The sequence below is a fragment of the Neofelis nebulosa genome, chromosome 7 (assembly GCF_028018385.1).
Source record: "Neofelis nebulosa isolate mNeoNeb1 chromosome 7, mNeoNeb1.pri, whole genome shotgun sequence".
NCBI classification, from domain to species: Eukaryota; Metazoa; Chordata; class Mammalia; order Carnivora; family Felidae; genus Neofelis; species Neofelis nebulosa.
Window position 1 is genome coordinate 11512751 of NC_080788.1, and position 17792 is coordinate 11530542.

The 17792-nt window shown below is 43.0% G+C and overlaps 1 protein-coding gene across 1 annotated transcript in view; it reads left to right on the forward strand.

Moving 5' to 3' along the window:
- SLCO3A1 (solute carrier organic anion transporter family member 3A1) overlaps positions 1-6790 on the forward strand; it is a 313852-nt gene extending 307062 nt beyond the window's left edge. The window contains exon 11 of the mRNA XM_058736684.1: positions 6109-6790. Within this exon, the coding sequence (XP_058592667.1) occupies positions 6109-6191 (83 nt within the window). The 3' untranslated portion in view covers positions 6192-6790. The remainder of the gene's footprint in view (positions 1-6108) is intronic.
- Positions 6791-17792: the final 11002 nt, after the last annotated feature.

The following is a 17792-nucleotide window of genomic DNA, read 5'->3' on the forward strand; positions in this document are numbered from 1 at the left end:
AGGGCCATTTGCTTAAAGAAAAAAAGCTTTTTGAAAACTCTTTGCATTTTTGGATTTTTTTTTTCCCCCTAAGATTTTAGGATGAATGAGATGTTAGGATGAGGAAGGAAAACACTGCCAGGGCTCAATTTTGTCAACAAGTAGGTATGAACGGAAAGCCGTCTATTGCGAGATGGCTCTAAAGTGCGTTGTGTTACCTTTTAGGGTTTTAATTTCTCTCCTACTACAGAACAGAAAACGTAGTCTGGTTTTAGTGTTTCCTTTTGTGCTGCAAAGAATCATTGTACATACAGTGTTAGATCGAGCTCCTCGGTTATTTGTTTGGTTTTGACTGAATGAAAAGATTCCCTGCTAAGAGCTCCACTGGACTAACAGAAAACAAAAACTTAAGGGAAAGAATAAACCTAGAAGGTTAATGCTAAGCTTCTCTCTCTCTCTCCTGCTACAAACTCCTCCGCCATCTTGGTCAAACGTGCCCAGAGATGGATGAAAAAGCCTCTCTTTGCTGCGACTTTTGACAGACTTGTGTAACTCCTACGTATATAGGCTAAGTTTTTTGACCAATATTATGCCTGCGTGTGAAGTAAACACCCTTTGTAAAAGTGGATTTCCCTCTGGGGGATGGGGTTTCGGTGTGTGCTGACAGGAAGACCAGCGGCCTGGCCCCCTCCACGCCTCCGCCGAGGAAGGCTGTGAAGCGCCAAGGCACCCTGGGGATGCTGCCACTCCAGAAGGCCACAGCATGTGGGCTTTCCTCACAGCTAATGAAGGAGCAAGAGAGGCTTCCACTCACGGTCCCCCCTAAGGAGTTTGCTAGTAGCGCTTAGCAGGCAAAATAATAAGGGGAAGCCAAGAGCTTCTAAGGAATCCTTTGACAGACTTGTTAATGTCTTCCAAGTAGGAAGGAGTGTGCTGCTCCATAAAAATCACTCTTTTCTCACCACTTTACAGTAGAATAGCTTCCTCTAGTGATGATTTTTTAAAGTTAGGCCTGTACATTTTAAAGTGGTGTCTATACATTTAAATCCCTGATTCCACTTCCCTGTCTCCAGTTGTGACCTAGAACTTCCCCTCAGGCATGGCAAGATTTTCCCATCCCTTCCCCTTGGAAAGCTGCCACTCCAGAAGGCCACAGCCCGCAGGCTGTCCCCACAGCGAATGAAGGAGCCCGAGAGGCCCTCTGAGGTGACCCGCAGAAACGTTGCATACAGGGGCAACCAGCCGGTCCCCGGGATGATCCCCAGTCCACTCCCGAGGAACCTTCTCAGTAAGAGGATTCAGCCATGGTTGCTAACCATCATCACCCCCACCACAACCACCACCACCACGACCACCCTTCTGGAGCAGGCCATTCATTGAGGAGCATATAAAATGGGGGGAAAAGTGAAATACACACGCACACTCACTGAGAAACCCTCTGAGGAAAAGTCATTGTTGGCTTCGATGAACCTGCAAGCTGGTTTCCTTGCTGTATGCTGTTCAGGTCCTTCTAAGTGTGGTGTCTTCTCCACCCAGTCAGGCCTACCAGACCTGAACCATAAGCACTCCTCAGCAGCGTTCAGCAATGCAGGTCAATGTGTAGAAATCAGCAGGCTGATCAGAGGGAGAAGGACAGGATAAACTTGTACCATTTGGTGACATTCCGCTCGAGTGTTGTTTGTGTATTTGGTTGGGTTTGTTTTGAATGAAGGGAGAAAGCCACACAAGCTGTTTTTCAGACCAGCAGAGAATATGTGCTGTCTTGTGGTGGTCTTATCTGACCATTGTGATCGCTCAGGAGAAAATTCCAGACATGCAGTAGGGGCTTGATTGCTGAGCCCTCTCCTCAGCCTGCTCTCAACCATGGTGTGTTGTTTCCCTGTAGGTTAGAATCCAGGGCAAATACTTAAGAGGTGCCACATTGTCCAAGAGAAGGTGCTGGTGAAATGAAGTCCAGCCTGGAAAGTTAGTTTGGAACATAAACATAGTCCTTACCCTCCGAGCTTTCTCTTGTTCATTGTCCCATCACTGCTAACTCAGTCCAAGTTCTTGAGTTCTGAAGGTACAAGGACCTAACCTCTTTGAACAGCTGTCCCTGATGATAGCTTTCAGACCCAGCCCCCGTGGGGGATTATGGTTGCTCATGAATAATTCGGCAAGACAGAAGGATCTCTAACTGGTAGAATGTGCAAGAAGATATTCTTGTTCAGATGTGTCTCAGGGGGCCTGTTGCCCCGGGTTACATGTGGAATCTACACTATCTGCACACACGGCCACCCACCCACACCTCCCGTTTCTCACGTTTGTAGGTGACCTCAGAGTGCTTGGTCATTGTGGCAGGAAGGGGTTACAAAGACCAAAATGGCAAATTCAGAAAAGCAAAGATTGTCCTGTACCTCAGCCAGCCGCGACTGCTCTGGAGACAGAGACAGAACTACTACCTCTCAGAGACCATCCACATGGTAGCTCAGTTTTCCTTTGCACGGTTGTCGCCATTAGGGGATGTATTGCATGAACTTGATATCTTCTAAAGATGTATTTATTCACTCATTCCTTTATTAAGATTTTGACAATATGCCAGGCCATGGGCCAGATATGAAGACAAAAAGACATGGTTCCATCCTCCCAAGAGCTCACAGTTCAGTGAGCCAGACAGACCTGAACATAAACAAAAGCAATAGAATGATTATGTGAAGAGCCCAGCTCTGACTGGGCCCAAGGAGGGCTGATAAATGGTGGTGGTAAGTTTGGCATCGAGAATCAGGAAGGTTTGAGAGACAGAGGCATGGTCCAGAACCAAGAACTAAAGAGCAGTGGGTGGCTGCCAGAGAGCTGGGGGAGAAGGTCGCCTCTACAGAGAGGGCCACCAGAACAAGTTGACAAACTTTCTGTAAAGGGCCAGGTGACAAGCATTTTAGGTTTTGAGGGCATATGGTTCAGACCACTGAACTCTGTTACAGCATGAAAGCCGCTCAAGTGTAAACAACTGTGTAGGCTGTGTTCCAATAAAGCTTTATTTACAAAGACAGGCAGTGGCCAAGGGCAGTCATATGCAGAGGTCCGAAGTCACACAGCAGGGTTGGGGGGTAGGGGACTCTAACAGCCAAGGCTGCCGTGGCAGATGCCAAGTTATGTGTTGGAAGGGTCCTGTAGCCAGGTGCCCATCAGCCCTGATGTTACCACAGGAATTCATGCAGGTAGCCCATTTTCCAGGAATGAGGTGAGTACCCCATCACTGTCAGGGTTTGCAAATGAAGGCAACATCATCTTGCTCTCTGTGGACTGGAATTGGACCTACAGGATCTGATCTGCATAGTTCGACCACAATAATTGTCCTTTTTGTCTTAAGCGATAAAATAGGGATGGGAGGAGGAAATGTAGGAATGGATGAAAAAAGAGTAAATCCAAATAGTATTTCAAATCCCTGTCCACCAACACAAAACACTGGCACCATGGAGCTAATAGATACGCCAGGTGGAATAATTGGTAAGCACTAATAATAACTAATAATAGCTAACATTTACCAAGCACTTACCGTGAACCAGCTTATTACACATAATAGCTCACTTAATCTCAGCAAGAGCCCTGTGAGGCAGGAACTGTTTCTAACATCAGTTTACAGGAGGGGGAAACGAGGTAGGGAAGGCTTCCAGGATTGGCTCAAGGCCACAAAGCAGAGCTAAGATGTGAACCCAGGTCTGTGAATCCAAAGCCCATGATCATTGGCTTTACGGGCATCCCCTGCATGTACTGGGCAAGATGTGAGCCCCCACCCCACCCCCCGCTCCCGTAGGGACTGCCTCAGCAGGAAGATTCTGGCTCAGGGAGACTGTGGGTTCTATACACTCTCACGTGCCCCCTCATGTAACAACCAGCATACCACGACAGGTGTCTTCCAAGGACTTCCGTCCTTCCTGTGTTGTTCCTGGTCTTGACCACAGAGCCCAGTGATCAATTTCTATGGGGTGGTATACGAGAAGCAGACAGGTAAGAGGAAACAGGAGATTCCTTTGCTCTGATGCATTCTGAGATGCCAGGGAGGCATTCCTCAGTGCTGGTCATCGGCTGCAATGGGGAGACTCCAGACACCCTTCCCACCAGGCACCGCCATGGTGCGTAGCATCTACCTCAGGAGTTTGGCTCTGCCCCAGGGCCCTCAGACACACCAACACTGGTCACTGGTTGAATAGGTCTTGCTCTATTATCAGATATTAAGCTTTTAGAAAGAGAGTTTCTAGACATTTCTATTTTTGCATTAATGACTCAGGCCAGCAATCAGTGGTTGGTGATTAGCATAAGTTCTGAATATTTTTCCATAAGGCAAAGAGATTGTCTCCTTCTGCTATGAGCAAATGGAATAGTAAATTTTCTGGAGGTTTAACATTCCTGTAGGTTGAGATCTTGCCATCCCATTTAGTCCCCCAAAATAATGTTTTTTTCTTAAATTCATGCTAACTTGATAGAAGAGAGCTCTCTTGGTGATATGTTTGTCAAACTGTTTGGCTTTATAATCTAAGGCCATAAGATGACTCAGAAATGTGCAATGTAGGAAGTTGCACTACAAAAGGAACCCAGCTAACGTATAGATTGGTCCAGCACCTTAAAGGAAGAAGGGGCTGGAGAGCTCACATGTAAGAGCCTGCTACCCACATGCCACATGCCAGAAGGCATGGTCCCAGGTAATGCACCCAGCAGCTTTACACCGGGTAAAGGTGAGTATCATTTTTTCCACTTTTACAGGTCAGGAAACTAAGGTTCCGTAAACCCAAGCCTCTTAAAGTCACACAGGGAGTTAGAAAAGCCACCAGGAGCCAGTGCCAGGTCTGTCTGACTCCAGAACCTGTGCTCTTTCCACTATACCACCATGTAGCCACCAAAGTGAATATACAGACCTGCTTCTTAGAAAGCTTCAACAAGGCCAGCAGGACATCTCGGGGGGAGGAAATCCCACAGAAATCTAGACTTCATAGAGAAAATGAGCCAAGAGCTGGAGGTGAGAACCTCTGCAAAATTTTGCTGATGGGCACGGGGATCTAAAATGAAAAGGAAAAAAAAAAACTATTTTACTTTAATAATTAAACATTAGAGATCTTTAAACACACCCCTCCTTCCTTCTTCTACCTTAGCCACATCGGGGGAAGTGTCCCTGCCACTCACCATCCTCTACCTTATTCGTTCTGGGCACAAGAACCCAGCTCTCTCGCTTTTATACCACCCTCCCCAACTTTCTGGCCCCCAGGCTTCCAGCAAAACCCCAAGGCCACTTGACCCTCTCGAACACTGAGGAATCATGCTCCCAACTGCCCCCGAACACATGAGCTGCCTTCCATAAGCCAGCTCTCAGCTGCAAAACCCTGAGGACAAGAGTGACATTTCCACGCCGTCACCTTTTTGTAACACCGGGTCGGAGTCTTAAAGAGGACAAGTAAATGAGCAGGGATTTGTATGGTCCCACTGTGCTTATCATTGAACAGCAAAGGTGTGTGCTCTGCTCAATGAGACCTGCCCAGCTTATAAATCATCGCAGGGACTAGCTGGGTTTTTAATGCCTTTTAAGTGAAGCCACAGCATCTATTTTGGAAGTGTGGCATAGGCTTAAAAACTCTGCTCCAGTGAGGAGACCGTGTGACTCAGCGTGCGGTGAATCCTGTGGCTGAAAAGAAAACAGAACGTCCGGGATGCTGGAGGACAAAGCATGACATTATGACGCTAGAGGTATTCTCTGGCGCTCAGCCACATCTTCAGCAGAAGATTGAGACGACATTTGGAGTCCCAGAACACAAGGCTTGTCACTGGTGATTTATAGGAGATGAGGACAAGTTAATGACTGGGATACATCTTATTCGTTCCCATAGAAGAAACAGCCAGTTGAGTGTTGGGATAGATACATAGATAAATACGCCTCTTAGAAAGATTTGGCCTTCACAAAGGCCTCTGGGCTTGGAATCCGGCCGCTTGGGGTTACATGGAGTAAAACCCAGTATTTCATTGCATGACTTCTCTTGTCCATTCCACTGGAAAGCCCTGATGCTATTATATAAGCCTTTAAAATATATATATATATATAGGAAAACCAGAAAAGACCGATCTCTTTTTCCTCTTGGCTCTTCTTCCCTCCTCCCCTTTTAGGCACAGAGTACCAAGACATTGAGACTGAGAAAACCTGCCCTGAGTCACATTCACCTTCAGAAGACTCCTTTGTGAGAAGCTGAGGGCCTGGCCCTCCTCCTCCTCCTCCAGAGAACAGCCCGCCATTATCCACAGACCTCGCAGGCCTGACTTAGCGTGCTCTGCCCTGCCCGAGAGCCCAAGGGTCCCTGTGTGGATTATCTGGCCAGTATGTGGTCCTTTAAGGCCCCAAGTATAGGCCTGTGATGAGGACTAAGGAGGTGGCTGTGGTCAGGAGTCCTCTAAACCCTTGGAGTAGGGCATTTTTCCCAGGCCGCCAAAGAGTAATGTTGACTAAGTGTGCAAATTCCCTTTGGCCCATCCCTCCCTTGGCTCCTGTGGGGACGTCCTGCTGACACGCTTTAGAACCCCCTCCCCCCCTTCTTCAGGATGCTTCTCTGACGGAGGGCTCCAGCAGCTCTTCCGAAAAACCAGCCAAGGCTGGATTGCAATGAGGGGGTGGCAAAAATGACCCTGTTTCACAGAAGGGAGGGGAAAAAAAGCACATACTCAATAGATTTTGAGTGTGGTATTCTGTATTTTTGCAGCTTATATTTTCCAGATGAGCAGTTTAGAATACGTGATGTAAAGTACACACTGTACATTTGCTGAAAATTATATTAAAAGCACTATTTTAATTCTTTCTCTGTCTCATGCTGTAATCTCTAGTCTCTTTTTTTCTCTTGTGTTTTTGGGGTAGAATGATCTTGCAGCGGTTCTTTTGGAGAGTGTTTCTGGCTGTGTATGTTCTGTATTTGTGGGCTTTGAGTTCAAAAGAGCATGAGCTTTGGAGCCATAACAGTCCTGGCTTCGAATCCTTACCCCAGCACTTGGTAACTGGCGTGGCGTTGACCAAGTGAGCTGACTCCTCTGAGCCTATTTTATCACTTTTATATTGGAATGTTGACATCTGCTTTATACGGTTGAGAGAAGATTTAAATGAGGTCACGTGCGAAGGCACGAAGCTCTAGCACAGAATGGTCACTTGGTAAACGGTCATTATTCATGGCCACCCCAACCTCTGTTTGGAACAAGATGCTTCATGGCGCTGATATAGCTCCTACTCCTACGTTTTATGGGCCTGTGCTGTGGCTGTCTGGCTTTCCTTTCTGATTCTCCTGCTGGGACAACTGGGAGGGAATGGCTTCCTCTCAGGATAAACCCACTGGTATTTGGTGGAGGCTCAATGTACAAGCGAGAGAATGAACAGCCTCAGACGCGTCAGCCTGTGAGGCTTTGACTTCAGTCCCTCTCCTCAGAGACAACAGCAGTATTTGCCTTCCCTCCTCTAGGGCCACACACCCTCCTATCAGCCTCACCCCCTGGATGGGGCCCCAGTTGTCTTCCCAGTCCTTGCCAGGATTCTTTGTAATTGGCTATTTTCTCCTCCACAACCTTAGTCCACTGGCTGGACTCCTGCCACATGTGGACAGGTTGGTCAGGTGATGCCAGCCACTGATGTGCCTTTTACATTCGTTACATTGCCAGCCAGACTGGAGCTCCAGAAGCTGGTGCTTGCATTTTGTCTTCTGGGTGAAAAATGTAGGCTGGCCCCATTCCTATTGGGCCAGCCCTGGTAACTTTTTTCATATCCCCTTCCAGCCTGGATCTTGCCTGTGACAGCCTCATTCTTTGAAGTTGAGCTCACTTGAAATCAAAGCTTGTCAAGCTAATGTTCCTGGAAGATTGCACTCACCTCAGCCCTATGCTGTCTTTTCACTCAGGAGTCGGTGGCGTCACAAGCGAGTATGCTTGAGCGGGTTACCTTCTCTAAGGCCTGATTACCCAGCACACTGGTACCTTGAGGACTCTTTTTTAGCTTAGCCCTGCTATTTATGTGATTGTTTATGGTTTGCAAAGCAACATGATTTATTCTCTCCAGCATAAAGATCCCAAGAAAATGCCATTTTAACATTCTCCTTCCTGACGAGGAAAGATGCTGAAGCAGCTCAAAAATGCATCAGTGGTTCCTCCCGGGAACGGGGCTTCATTTACACTGGAAATTCAGCAGGAGGCAGAAGGAAGAAAGGAAGGTCTATTGCTTATGGTATTCCTGCTCTCAGTCCAAAATTTCACATTTGTGTTTCATCTATGCCCCAATTTCTTTTCTCTTGATGCCTTTCTTCCCATAAATGTGGTCAATTTATGGAAAGCTTACTCTCCATCCATTTTATCTTAACTTCGCAAAGATCTCTTATTTCTGATTTGGAGTCAAGAGACTCATCCTTCAATACTTGAACAGGTCCATAAGACATCTGGTCATACAGGTTGCTCAGCCAACTCAGGGAGAATGGGCAGCTTCAACTCACATCCAGCTGTCAGCAATGTCCTCTCAGCCACCATGGCCAAAAGGGGCTTTGAACCACAAATACCTGTCATCCATCTTGATCCACATTTGAAAATCCAACTTTACCCTTTTCTCAGTCTTTGTGAAAGGGCTGGTTAGGCATCCAAGCATTTGGCTCAATCAAAATAAAAACAAGATGTTTCTATGCCCTCAAATATGGATTCAAAACTACTAGTACACCCACTTTGCAAAGAACCTGTCATCTTTTTTTCTTTGTTTTCTTTTTTAGGCTTTCCTACTTCAGGAACTACTGCTATGGAACTATTTCCATAACTCTGCAGAGAAATGTCTATAGTTAACACATAGGGCAGAAACTAACTTTTGCTTTCGAGAACGTACTTTTAAAAGTATAAGCTTGGAGCCCCGCATCAGGCTCTGCACTGACACCATGGAGCCTGCTTGGGATTCTCTCTCTCCCTCTCTCTCTGCCCCAACCCCTGCTCGCTTGCACTCTCTCAAAATAAACTTTATTAAAAAATAAAAACAATTTTTTAAAAAAAGTCTAAGTTTCCTGAGTTTCAGTGTTCCCAGGTATGAAATGCACAAACTTGCATTTATTGGATCCCCAAAGGAAGGCTTTTCAGATCTTCAAGAGTGTTTCAATGGGCAATCCTACCTCTCTGTTCCTCATAAGGGTATTAAGTGTGGGGGGGCGGGGGGAGGTGGATAAAGAAAGAGCACAAAGGCAGAGTGACAAATGCATGAGTTGTTTCACCTGCAAAATACGAAACAGCCCATGGGACTCAAACTTGCCATGACAGAAGTCAGTGGCCTCCTTTGCAAAGGAGACATTTGTCTATGATGTTCCTCTCCATCACCTGTCACTGAGACCTTTGCCACAACCCACAGGGGCATTTGAAATGTCTTCCCAATGCAATGAAAGTGGAAAGCCTCTGTCCTCAGGCTTTATGCCCAATGTAGCAATGGGATCCTTTCTTTCTCCAGATTCTTAACTCACCCCCAGGCCTAGCCTTGCATTTCTTCAAGGAATTATATATTGAGCCAACTATATTTTCACGGTAAAATTAGTGCTTAATATAAAGTTAGAAAAAAAAAAGGCGCCCAAAGAAAATGGCCATTACTTCAGTTTTTGCTAAAATAATCATGGTCTATATCTTTAAGTTTTTGCAAATGATTAGACATTACAATGCCATGTGAGTAAAGGAGACATATCTATCTTGAACAGGACATTGGAGATAAGACTTTATTTAAATGTCAACTCTCCCTGTGAATGTGACACTTGAAGAAGCACAGTATTGTCAACCATTTCTTCAGGTGGTATCAGCAGATCAATCCCCCCAAATATCAGAGGCAGCTACTGAGGAGCTGAGCTACAGGACTCAGACCCATGCTGGGGTGACAACAGGAGTAACAAATACTTCGTGGTCCTCACTCTGACTAGGTCCCACCCTCTACTTTATGGCATCCTATGCTCCCTGGGAACCTGAGCCCTGGGGAAGATGGTGAGTGGTGCCTCCATGCTTTCTATATTTCAAACTGAAATAGTAGGCTCCCCATAGCTGGGAGCAGTAGGGGAACAGGATGGCTTTATGTAAGAGTAGCTAGCAAGTTTGCATGTCAGGTCCACTGTTCACTAGCCTTGCCAGGCTCCAAGTCATGTCACCACTCTGACCCTGTCTTTATGTAGCTCAAAGATGGGAAGGCTTCAGCCTGCTTGGCAGAGTCATCAGAAGTCCATGAATGTACAGCCTAGAATCAGTCCCCATGGGATTCAAGAAGTATTGAGTTTCATTGAGAGGCCTCATCCTTGGCCACATAAATACAAACCAGCTTCTATTTACCAATATTTTCTACTACTTTGTTTTTTGGAAACCCTCCTCTCCACTGGGTAGCTGGTCCCTTAATGACCTCTCAGTCAATTCCTTAATTTTTGAGTCATTTTTAGTTATTAAAACAGCATCACTTCTAGATCTGTCTCCTCAGGCAAGGGAAACAAAAGGAAAATAAACTGTTGGGTCTACACCAAAATAAAAAGCTTCTGCATAGAAAAGGAAACCATCAACAAAATGAAAAGGCAACTGAACGGGAGAAGATATTTGCAAAGGATGTATCCAATGAAAGGTTAATATCCAAAATTATAAAAATCTCATACAATTTCACACCAAAATAATAAATAATAATAATAATCCAATTAAAAAAGGGCAGAGGACTTGAATACACATTTCCCCAATAGGACATACAGATGGCCAGCAGACACATGAAAAAAAATGCTCAACAACAATCAAGGAAATGCAAATCAAAACCACAATGTGATATCACCTCACACCTGTCATAATGGTTAGTATTAAAAAGATAAGAAATAGCAAGTATTGGCATCAAGTGAGGACGTGGAGAAAAAGGAACACCCACGCACTATTTTGGGGAATGTAAATTGTTACAACCACTGTGAAAAACAGTATGGGGCTTCCTCAAAAAATTGAAAATAGAAATACTGTACAATCCAGTAATTCCACTGACTACTGGGTACTTACTCCCCCCCCAAAAAAAACTCAAAAACACAAATTTGAAAAGATATATGTACCCCTGTGTGTATTGCAGCAATTACGATAGCCAAAACATGAAAGTAATCTAAGTGTCCATTGATAGAAGAATAGATAAAGATATGGTGTGTGTGTGTGTGTGTGTGTGTGTGTGTGTGCGTGTGTGTGGTGGAATATTACTTGACCATAAAAAGAATGAGATCTTGTCATTTGCAACAACATGGATGAAACTAGAAGGTATTATTCTAAGTGAAATAAGTCAGAGAAAGACAAATACCATACGATTTCACTTATATGCAGAATCTAAAAAAATAAAACAAATAGACCAAAACAAAGCAGAAACAGACCCATAAATACAGACAACTGGAGGTTTCCAGAGGGGATGGGCAAAAAAGATGAAGTGGGAAGGCCAAGCTTCCAGTTATGGAAAGAATAGGTCACCGAGATGAGAGTTACAAGGTATAGAGTATAGTCAATGATACTGTAATAGTGTTCTATGGTGACAGAGGGTAGCTACACTTGTGGTGAGCACAGCATAAGACATCTTTATGGAATCACTATGTTGTACACCTGAAACTAATGTAACATTGGATGTGAACTGTACTTCAGGTTTTTGTTTTGTTTTGTTTTTAAAGCAGCTTTGCTATACTTAAGAACTCCAGGCACACATGCTGTTCAAGCCTTCCCCAATAAGAACAGGCCTAGGGACCTGTAGCTCTGGGGGCATGGAGGGAAGGGAGTTTGGTGTGATGTCTCGCTCCATCTTCCTCTTCCCTGCCCAAACCCACCTCCAGACCAAGGTGTGGAAGTAAAGAGAGAAGCCCAGTTTGCTTCCTGGACTATGGACTCCAGCCCATGGCTAACCTTGCTGATGGAGCCCCTTCTATGAAGTGCTGGTGTAGAAGCAGCATGCCCCAGAGTAAGCCAAGTGAAAGAAGGATTGCTTCCAAGAAGCTCCCCTGAGCTCTGGAGCTCCATTTGGAGAAGCAGCTCTAATTTCAGGCAGACTTTCACTTGCCACCCATGGGCTTCGTTCCCTTGCAGAAAGCACCCGTTTGCCCTACACTGGGTTAGTCCCTGGGAAACCTGCTATACCTCCAGCCTCACCTTTCCTCCTAGCCTGGGTTCTGGGTGTTAGGTAGGAGCCAAGCCATTATCTCCATCTCCCCAGCTGTCTCTGATAGTGCACCCAGTGTACAAGATGTTAGCCTCCCCCCCTTAATACAATCCTGGACTTTGGTGATCCCGTTCCCTCAATTTTGAGGCAGAAAACCAGTCAATGCCTTTCTTCATAAACATCACTTGTCCCCCTAAACGGTGTCCCCTCACCCCCTGTTCAGCCCTGTGTGTGTGATGGCAGGGGCACAGACAAGATATGGGGAAGGAGAGGAGATAGCAGGGACAGCTTTTCTTAAGAGGGAAAACCCCCCAACGTTTCCCCTGACCTGCCCCCACCACCACCTTATGCTACCATTATCAAGAGAGGAAGGCCAGCTACCAGGTGGCCCTGATGATAGATGACAGTCCCTCCAGAGAAACCTCCAATTTTTCATAATGAACATCCATCTTTCTCTAAGCGCTCAGCACTTTCTAGCCTTCAGGTAGTTAATTATTTGTAGATTTCACACTTAATGAAAGAGTATTGATCCAGGGCCCGGTGTGGAGCCCTGTGCCCTAGGAGGCCCTGTGGCGAGGTCCAAGGAAGCACTGTACTCAATAAATTCGCAATTTAGATGGAGGAAAAACAAGCCTCCGTATAGTAGGAGGACCTTTATGACACAAGTATACATTGAGGCACTGGTGTTGAGAAAGAGACGCCATGATGGGAATTCAGAGAGGACAGAATCCCTAAGGATCAGAGCAGCCAGATGAAGCATTCTCAAGGAGGTGGGGTGTGCAAAGGCCTCAAAGGAAAATGTTCTCACTTAGGCTTCAGGTGTGATGCTTCACTCTGTCCATTAGAATGGGTTTCTGGAAAGAGGCAGGAAGTAGTTGCAGAGGTAAAATCTCTACGAACAGACACGAGGATAACCATAACAACACACCAAGCACTAGGCTAAATTCTTTACAAATGCCGCCTCCTTATCTCAGCCTTGTAAACGCTCTGTGCAATAAACCTTTCATTTCTGTCCTGTTGATCTCAGTTTGAATCTTGGTTTCTCTACTTGCCATCTATGCAGCTACAGTTTTCTTGTTAATAAGGTGAAGGTAATCATGTCCACTTTGTAGGAATACCATGAGAAGTCTGTGGAATAATGTATATAAGGCACTTAGTACTATGCCTAGTACCCAGAAAATGTCTAAGAAAATTAAGGGTTCTTCCTCCATTTTTAGTACATAGGAAATCTGTTCCCTTGTATTGCCAGGTATCCAACCGAGGTTGAAATTTCTAACAGGACTAACTTGCATGGGTAAATAATTATAACAGCAATTATCTCCCTGAGGACCATTATTTGCCATCACCATTTGTACCCACTGAAATTACACGCATTAGAAGCAGTCTCCCATTGGCAGATAAACGTAATTAAATTGGAAGAATGACATCAATGCCTGATTGGATTAATAAAAGAAATTTATTCCCCAGAGGTATTTCAGAAATGTTTCTCCAGGCTAGATCATATTTTTTTTTTAAAGCTTGTACTCTGAATTCAAATTATGTATTAATTTCTTTCCCAAATCAGCATACATTCAACCCTTATAAACACCAGGTACCTCTGAGAAGCTAGGACTATGATGGTTTTATAAACCACACAAACTGATACCAATCGTCCCGATCTTTCTGTAAAATAGATCTATGAATGACAACATTTTGTGATAAAGTCAATTCAGCAGACATTTCAACTGGATGACGTGTTTCTTGGGTTGAGAATTTTAAATAATGGGCAGGTGCTCCTGGGTGGCTCAGTCAGTTTAGCATCTGACTCCTGATTTTGGCCCAGGTCATGATCCCAGGGTCATGGGATTGAGCCCCGCATCAGGCTCTGCACTGAGTATGGAACTTAAGATTCTCTCTCTCTGCCCATCTCCTCTGCTCATGCTGTCTCTCAAAAAAAAAAAAAAAAAGTGCCAAGGGTAGAATATAATGTGGTCACTTCACAAATTTAAATGATTTTTTTGTCCTTAACTCTCCAAGTATCTAATGGCTGTATGCAGATCTGGATCAAAATAACTTTAAAAATTGAGTTTACAAGTAATTTCATTCTTATGAATTCCACTAGTAATGATAGTTGGGCCCAAATTCATGGACCATGACAAAGGAATTTTCCTTTTCCTTGCGTACATGTCCAATACTCGGATTGTTCCTATAGTTATGAACACAGGTGTACATTTTCATTTCTAAATCTTTGCCTAATGTTTATCACTCCAAAAGTCTGAACTGGTATCTGTTAAATAAATTTATATACAGCTCATCATTTATGAATTTGGGTGGCAATCTACATTGGTGTTCCTCTTAGGTACTTGAAATATGTCTGTAAAGTAGAGATAAGAAAGGCATAAAACTTGATTTTACCACTGGAAAAAATCCAGAAGAGGAAAAGTGTCTTTCCCAGTAATCAGAGAGGAAAATAAAACCATCTGGTTATTGAGTTATGAGATGGTTGTCAGAGAAGGTCACAAGGTTTTACTGGTCTGGAAGAGCAATTCAATCACTTTTACATTTCCATACACGAAAAAGAAATTTTCATACAAAACTATTGCCGAAGTAAAAATGGGCACATCTAATATTTTATTGCACACCTGAAAATGTCCTGAGTCTACACTATAGTTTGCTTTGAGAAGTGAAATGTACCATCAGACAAAACCATCAGACCAATGTACCACTGAATGTACCATCAGACCAAACCAAATTCATTAATTATCTAGCCTGATAAGACTAAAGGTGAGGTGCAACGACATTGATACTATCCTCAACTCTTTTGAAAACCATGTAATCATCTTTCTAAATATTTACCAGAAACTGAAGCTTTTGGAATTATAAAGATTCTTGTATTGTCATTTTTATTTCTTTTTTTTTCCCAACATAAGGTCATCTTTTCTAGAGACTAATGCGAACGGATGGCTCATCTTGATGATTAAATCATTAGTAGTTACATGTTGTATAAGTTAGTAATGGAGGGTGTTAATATCACCAATTCTCTACCTGTGTAGGCTCAGATTTATGGTCATCCTTTATTGATAAAAGTCTGCACATTCTATCTGGAGTATAGTGGGTATAGAGACATAGTTCTGTTCCTTGAATGCTGATGCATACCTCTTAGCTTTCAAATTTCTAAAAGAGAAAAATGCAAAATGATAGCTAAAGAAAAGGCTTTACTCAACCCAGTTCATTTACAGAGGTTTCATTACTTCATACTTAATAATACCACAATAATGATACTGACTCTTTATGAGATCAGCATTAATAATCTACAAAAATGCTTAACAGAAAGGTGCACTATCATAAAAAAAAAAAAAAGAACCTGTGAAACCATTTTCAAAGACAAAAGTAGTAACTCAAAAAATAAAAAGCATTGCCATATGCCAAGACTGGATGGATCAATACTTGGAAAATGTAACTTCTCCCTAAATAATTTCAATGCAATCCCCAAGAAAATATGAACAGGAGTTTCTATGGAAATTGACAAATTGATCGCAAAATTCAAATGGAAGTGCTCAAGAACAGCCATCATAATTCTGAAAATAAAAAGAACAATACATGAACAGTAGCCTTCTCAAAAACCAACATGTTAAAAAAAAAAAGCTCTAGTATTTAAAAAGGTGTGGCATTAGCACAGACCAGATAAATAGATCAAAGGCTCAGAATAGCATTCATAAACAGACACTTATATGAAAGAGATGTAGAATATATTAAAAGAAAGAATTTCAAGTTATTGGGAAAACATGGGACTATTCAAATAATGATTTGGGGAGAGAATTTGGAAACAAATCTAACTCATTGCCTCTCACCAATGAAAAATAAAATCCAACATAGCTTACAGAGCTAAAAATCTTTCCAAACTGTAAAGGATTTAGGGGAAACAGGATAACACATTTATGGTTTGGGGATTTTCTAAAAAGATCCAAAATTTAAAAATCAATAAAAGGATAGATCTATTTCAGAATTAAAATATCTTGGAAGAATCAATATTGTTAATATGTCCATACTATCCAAAGTAATTTACAGATTCAATGTAATCCTTATCAAAATACCAATAGCATTTTTTTACAGAGCTACAACAAATAACTCTAAAATTTGTATAGAACCACAAAAGACCCCAAATAACAAAGCAATCTTGTGGAAGAACAAAGCTGGAGGTTTCACAATCCCAGATTTCAAGATCTACTACAAAGCTGTAGTAATCAAAACAGTATGGCCCTGGCATAAAAATAGACATATAGATCAATAGAATAGAAACCCAGAAATAAACCCATATTTATATGTTCAATTAATCTATGACAATGAAAGAAAGAAAGAAAGAAAGAAAGAAAGAAAGAAAGAAAGAAAGAAAATATACAATGAGGAAAAAATAGTCTCTTCAATACACGATGCTGGGAAACTGGACAGCTCCATGCAAAAGAATGGACTGGACCACTTTCTTACACCACACACAAAAATAAACTCTAAATGGGTTTAAGACCTAGGATAAAAATCCTAGAAGAGAACATAGGCAGTAATCTCTTTGACATTGGCCTTGGCAACATTTTTGTAGATCTGTTTCCTCAGGCAAGGGAAACAAAAGCAAAAATAAACTATTGGGACCACACCAAAATAAAAGACTTTTGCACAGTGAAGGAAACCATCAACAAACAAAAAGGCAACGTACTGAATGGGAGAAGATATTTGCAAATGATATATCTAATAAGGAGTTAATGTCATATCCGAAATATGTAAAGAACTTATACAACTCAACACCAAAAAAGTATGATCCAGAAGTTACATTTCTCTACACCTACCCTAAATAAAGGGGTGGAGTCAGAGGAAGGAGATACCATGGCATGATAGGATTTGGGTCTTCAGGATCCTGGGTGATTAGTAATGGAGTTCTTAGCCACCCCCTAATCCTTCTCCATCATAACATGCATGTAGAGCATGGTTGGGTGTACAGCTTCATTCCCTTTTCCTGACATCCCCATTAAAATCCCACTGCCTCCATTGGTTTAAATTCTACCCATCCTTCAACATCAAGCACAAATATTGTATAGAGCCAGAGTACTCTCTAGGTTTAGCTCATTAAACTTGGCTTTTTGCCAAATACTCAATACCTTTTTCACATAATAATTCCCATGTGATGTCTTACCCATCCCAGATATTCCCAGAATGATCGTGGTAAAGCATCCTTCAAACTCAGGCTTGCCCCTCTACTGGAGTCTCACAGGCAGAAGCTGGGCTAGAGGAATCTTAACGTACCAGCAAGCTCAATGGTGAGTCAGTGGAGATGTCACTGATCCATATCCCCCCCTGCTACTCTTTCACCAAAGATGATAGTTTCCCACTAGATCCCACAATCTTTTGCTTTCCCAGCACTTACACTCACTGTATTAATCATGTTTAGTTCATGTTATGTTTCTTGTATTGAGATATATTCTGTACAGGCAATATCTGTGTCTTGTTTAGCTCTAACAGTGCTTAAGATAACACCTATACATACAAAAGTGCATTAAGTATTTTTTAAAGATTTTTTAAATGTTTATTTTTGAGAAGGAGAGAGAGAGAGAGAGAGAGAGAGAGAGAGAGAGAGAGAGAGAGAGAATCCAAAGCAGGTTCCAGGCTCTGAACTGTCAGCAGAGAGCCCGACCCAGGGCTTGAAACCATGAAC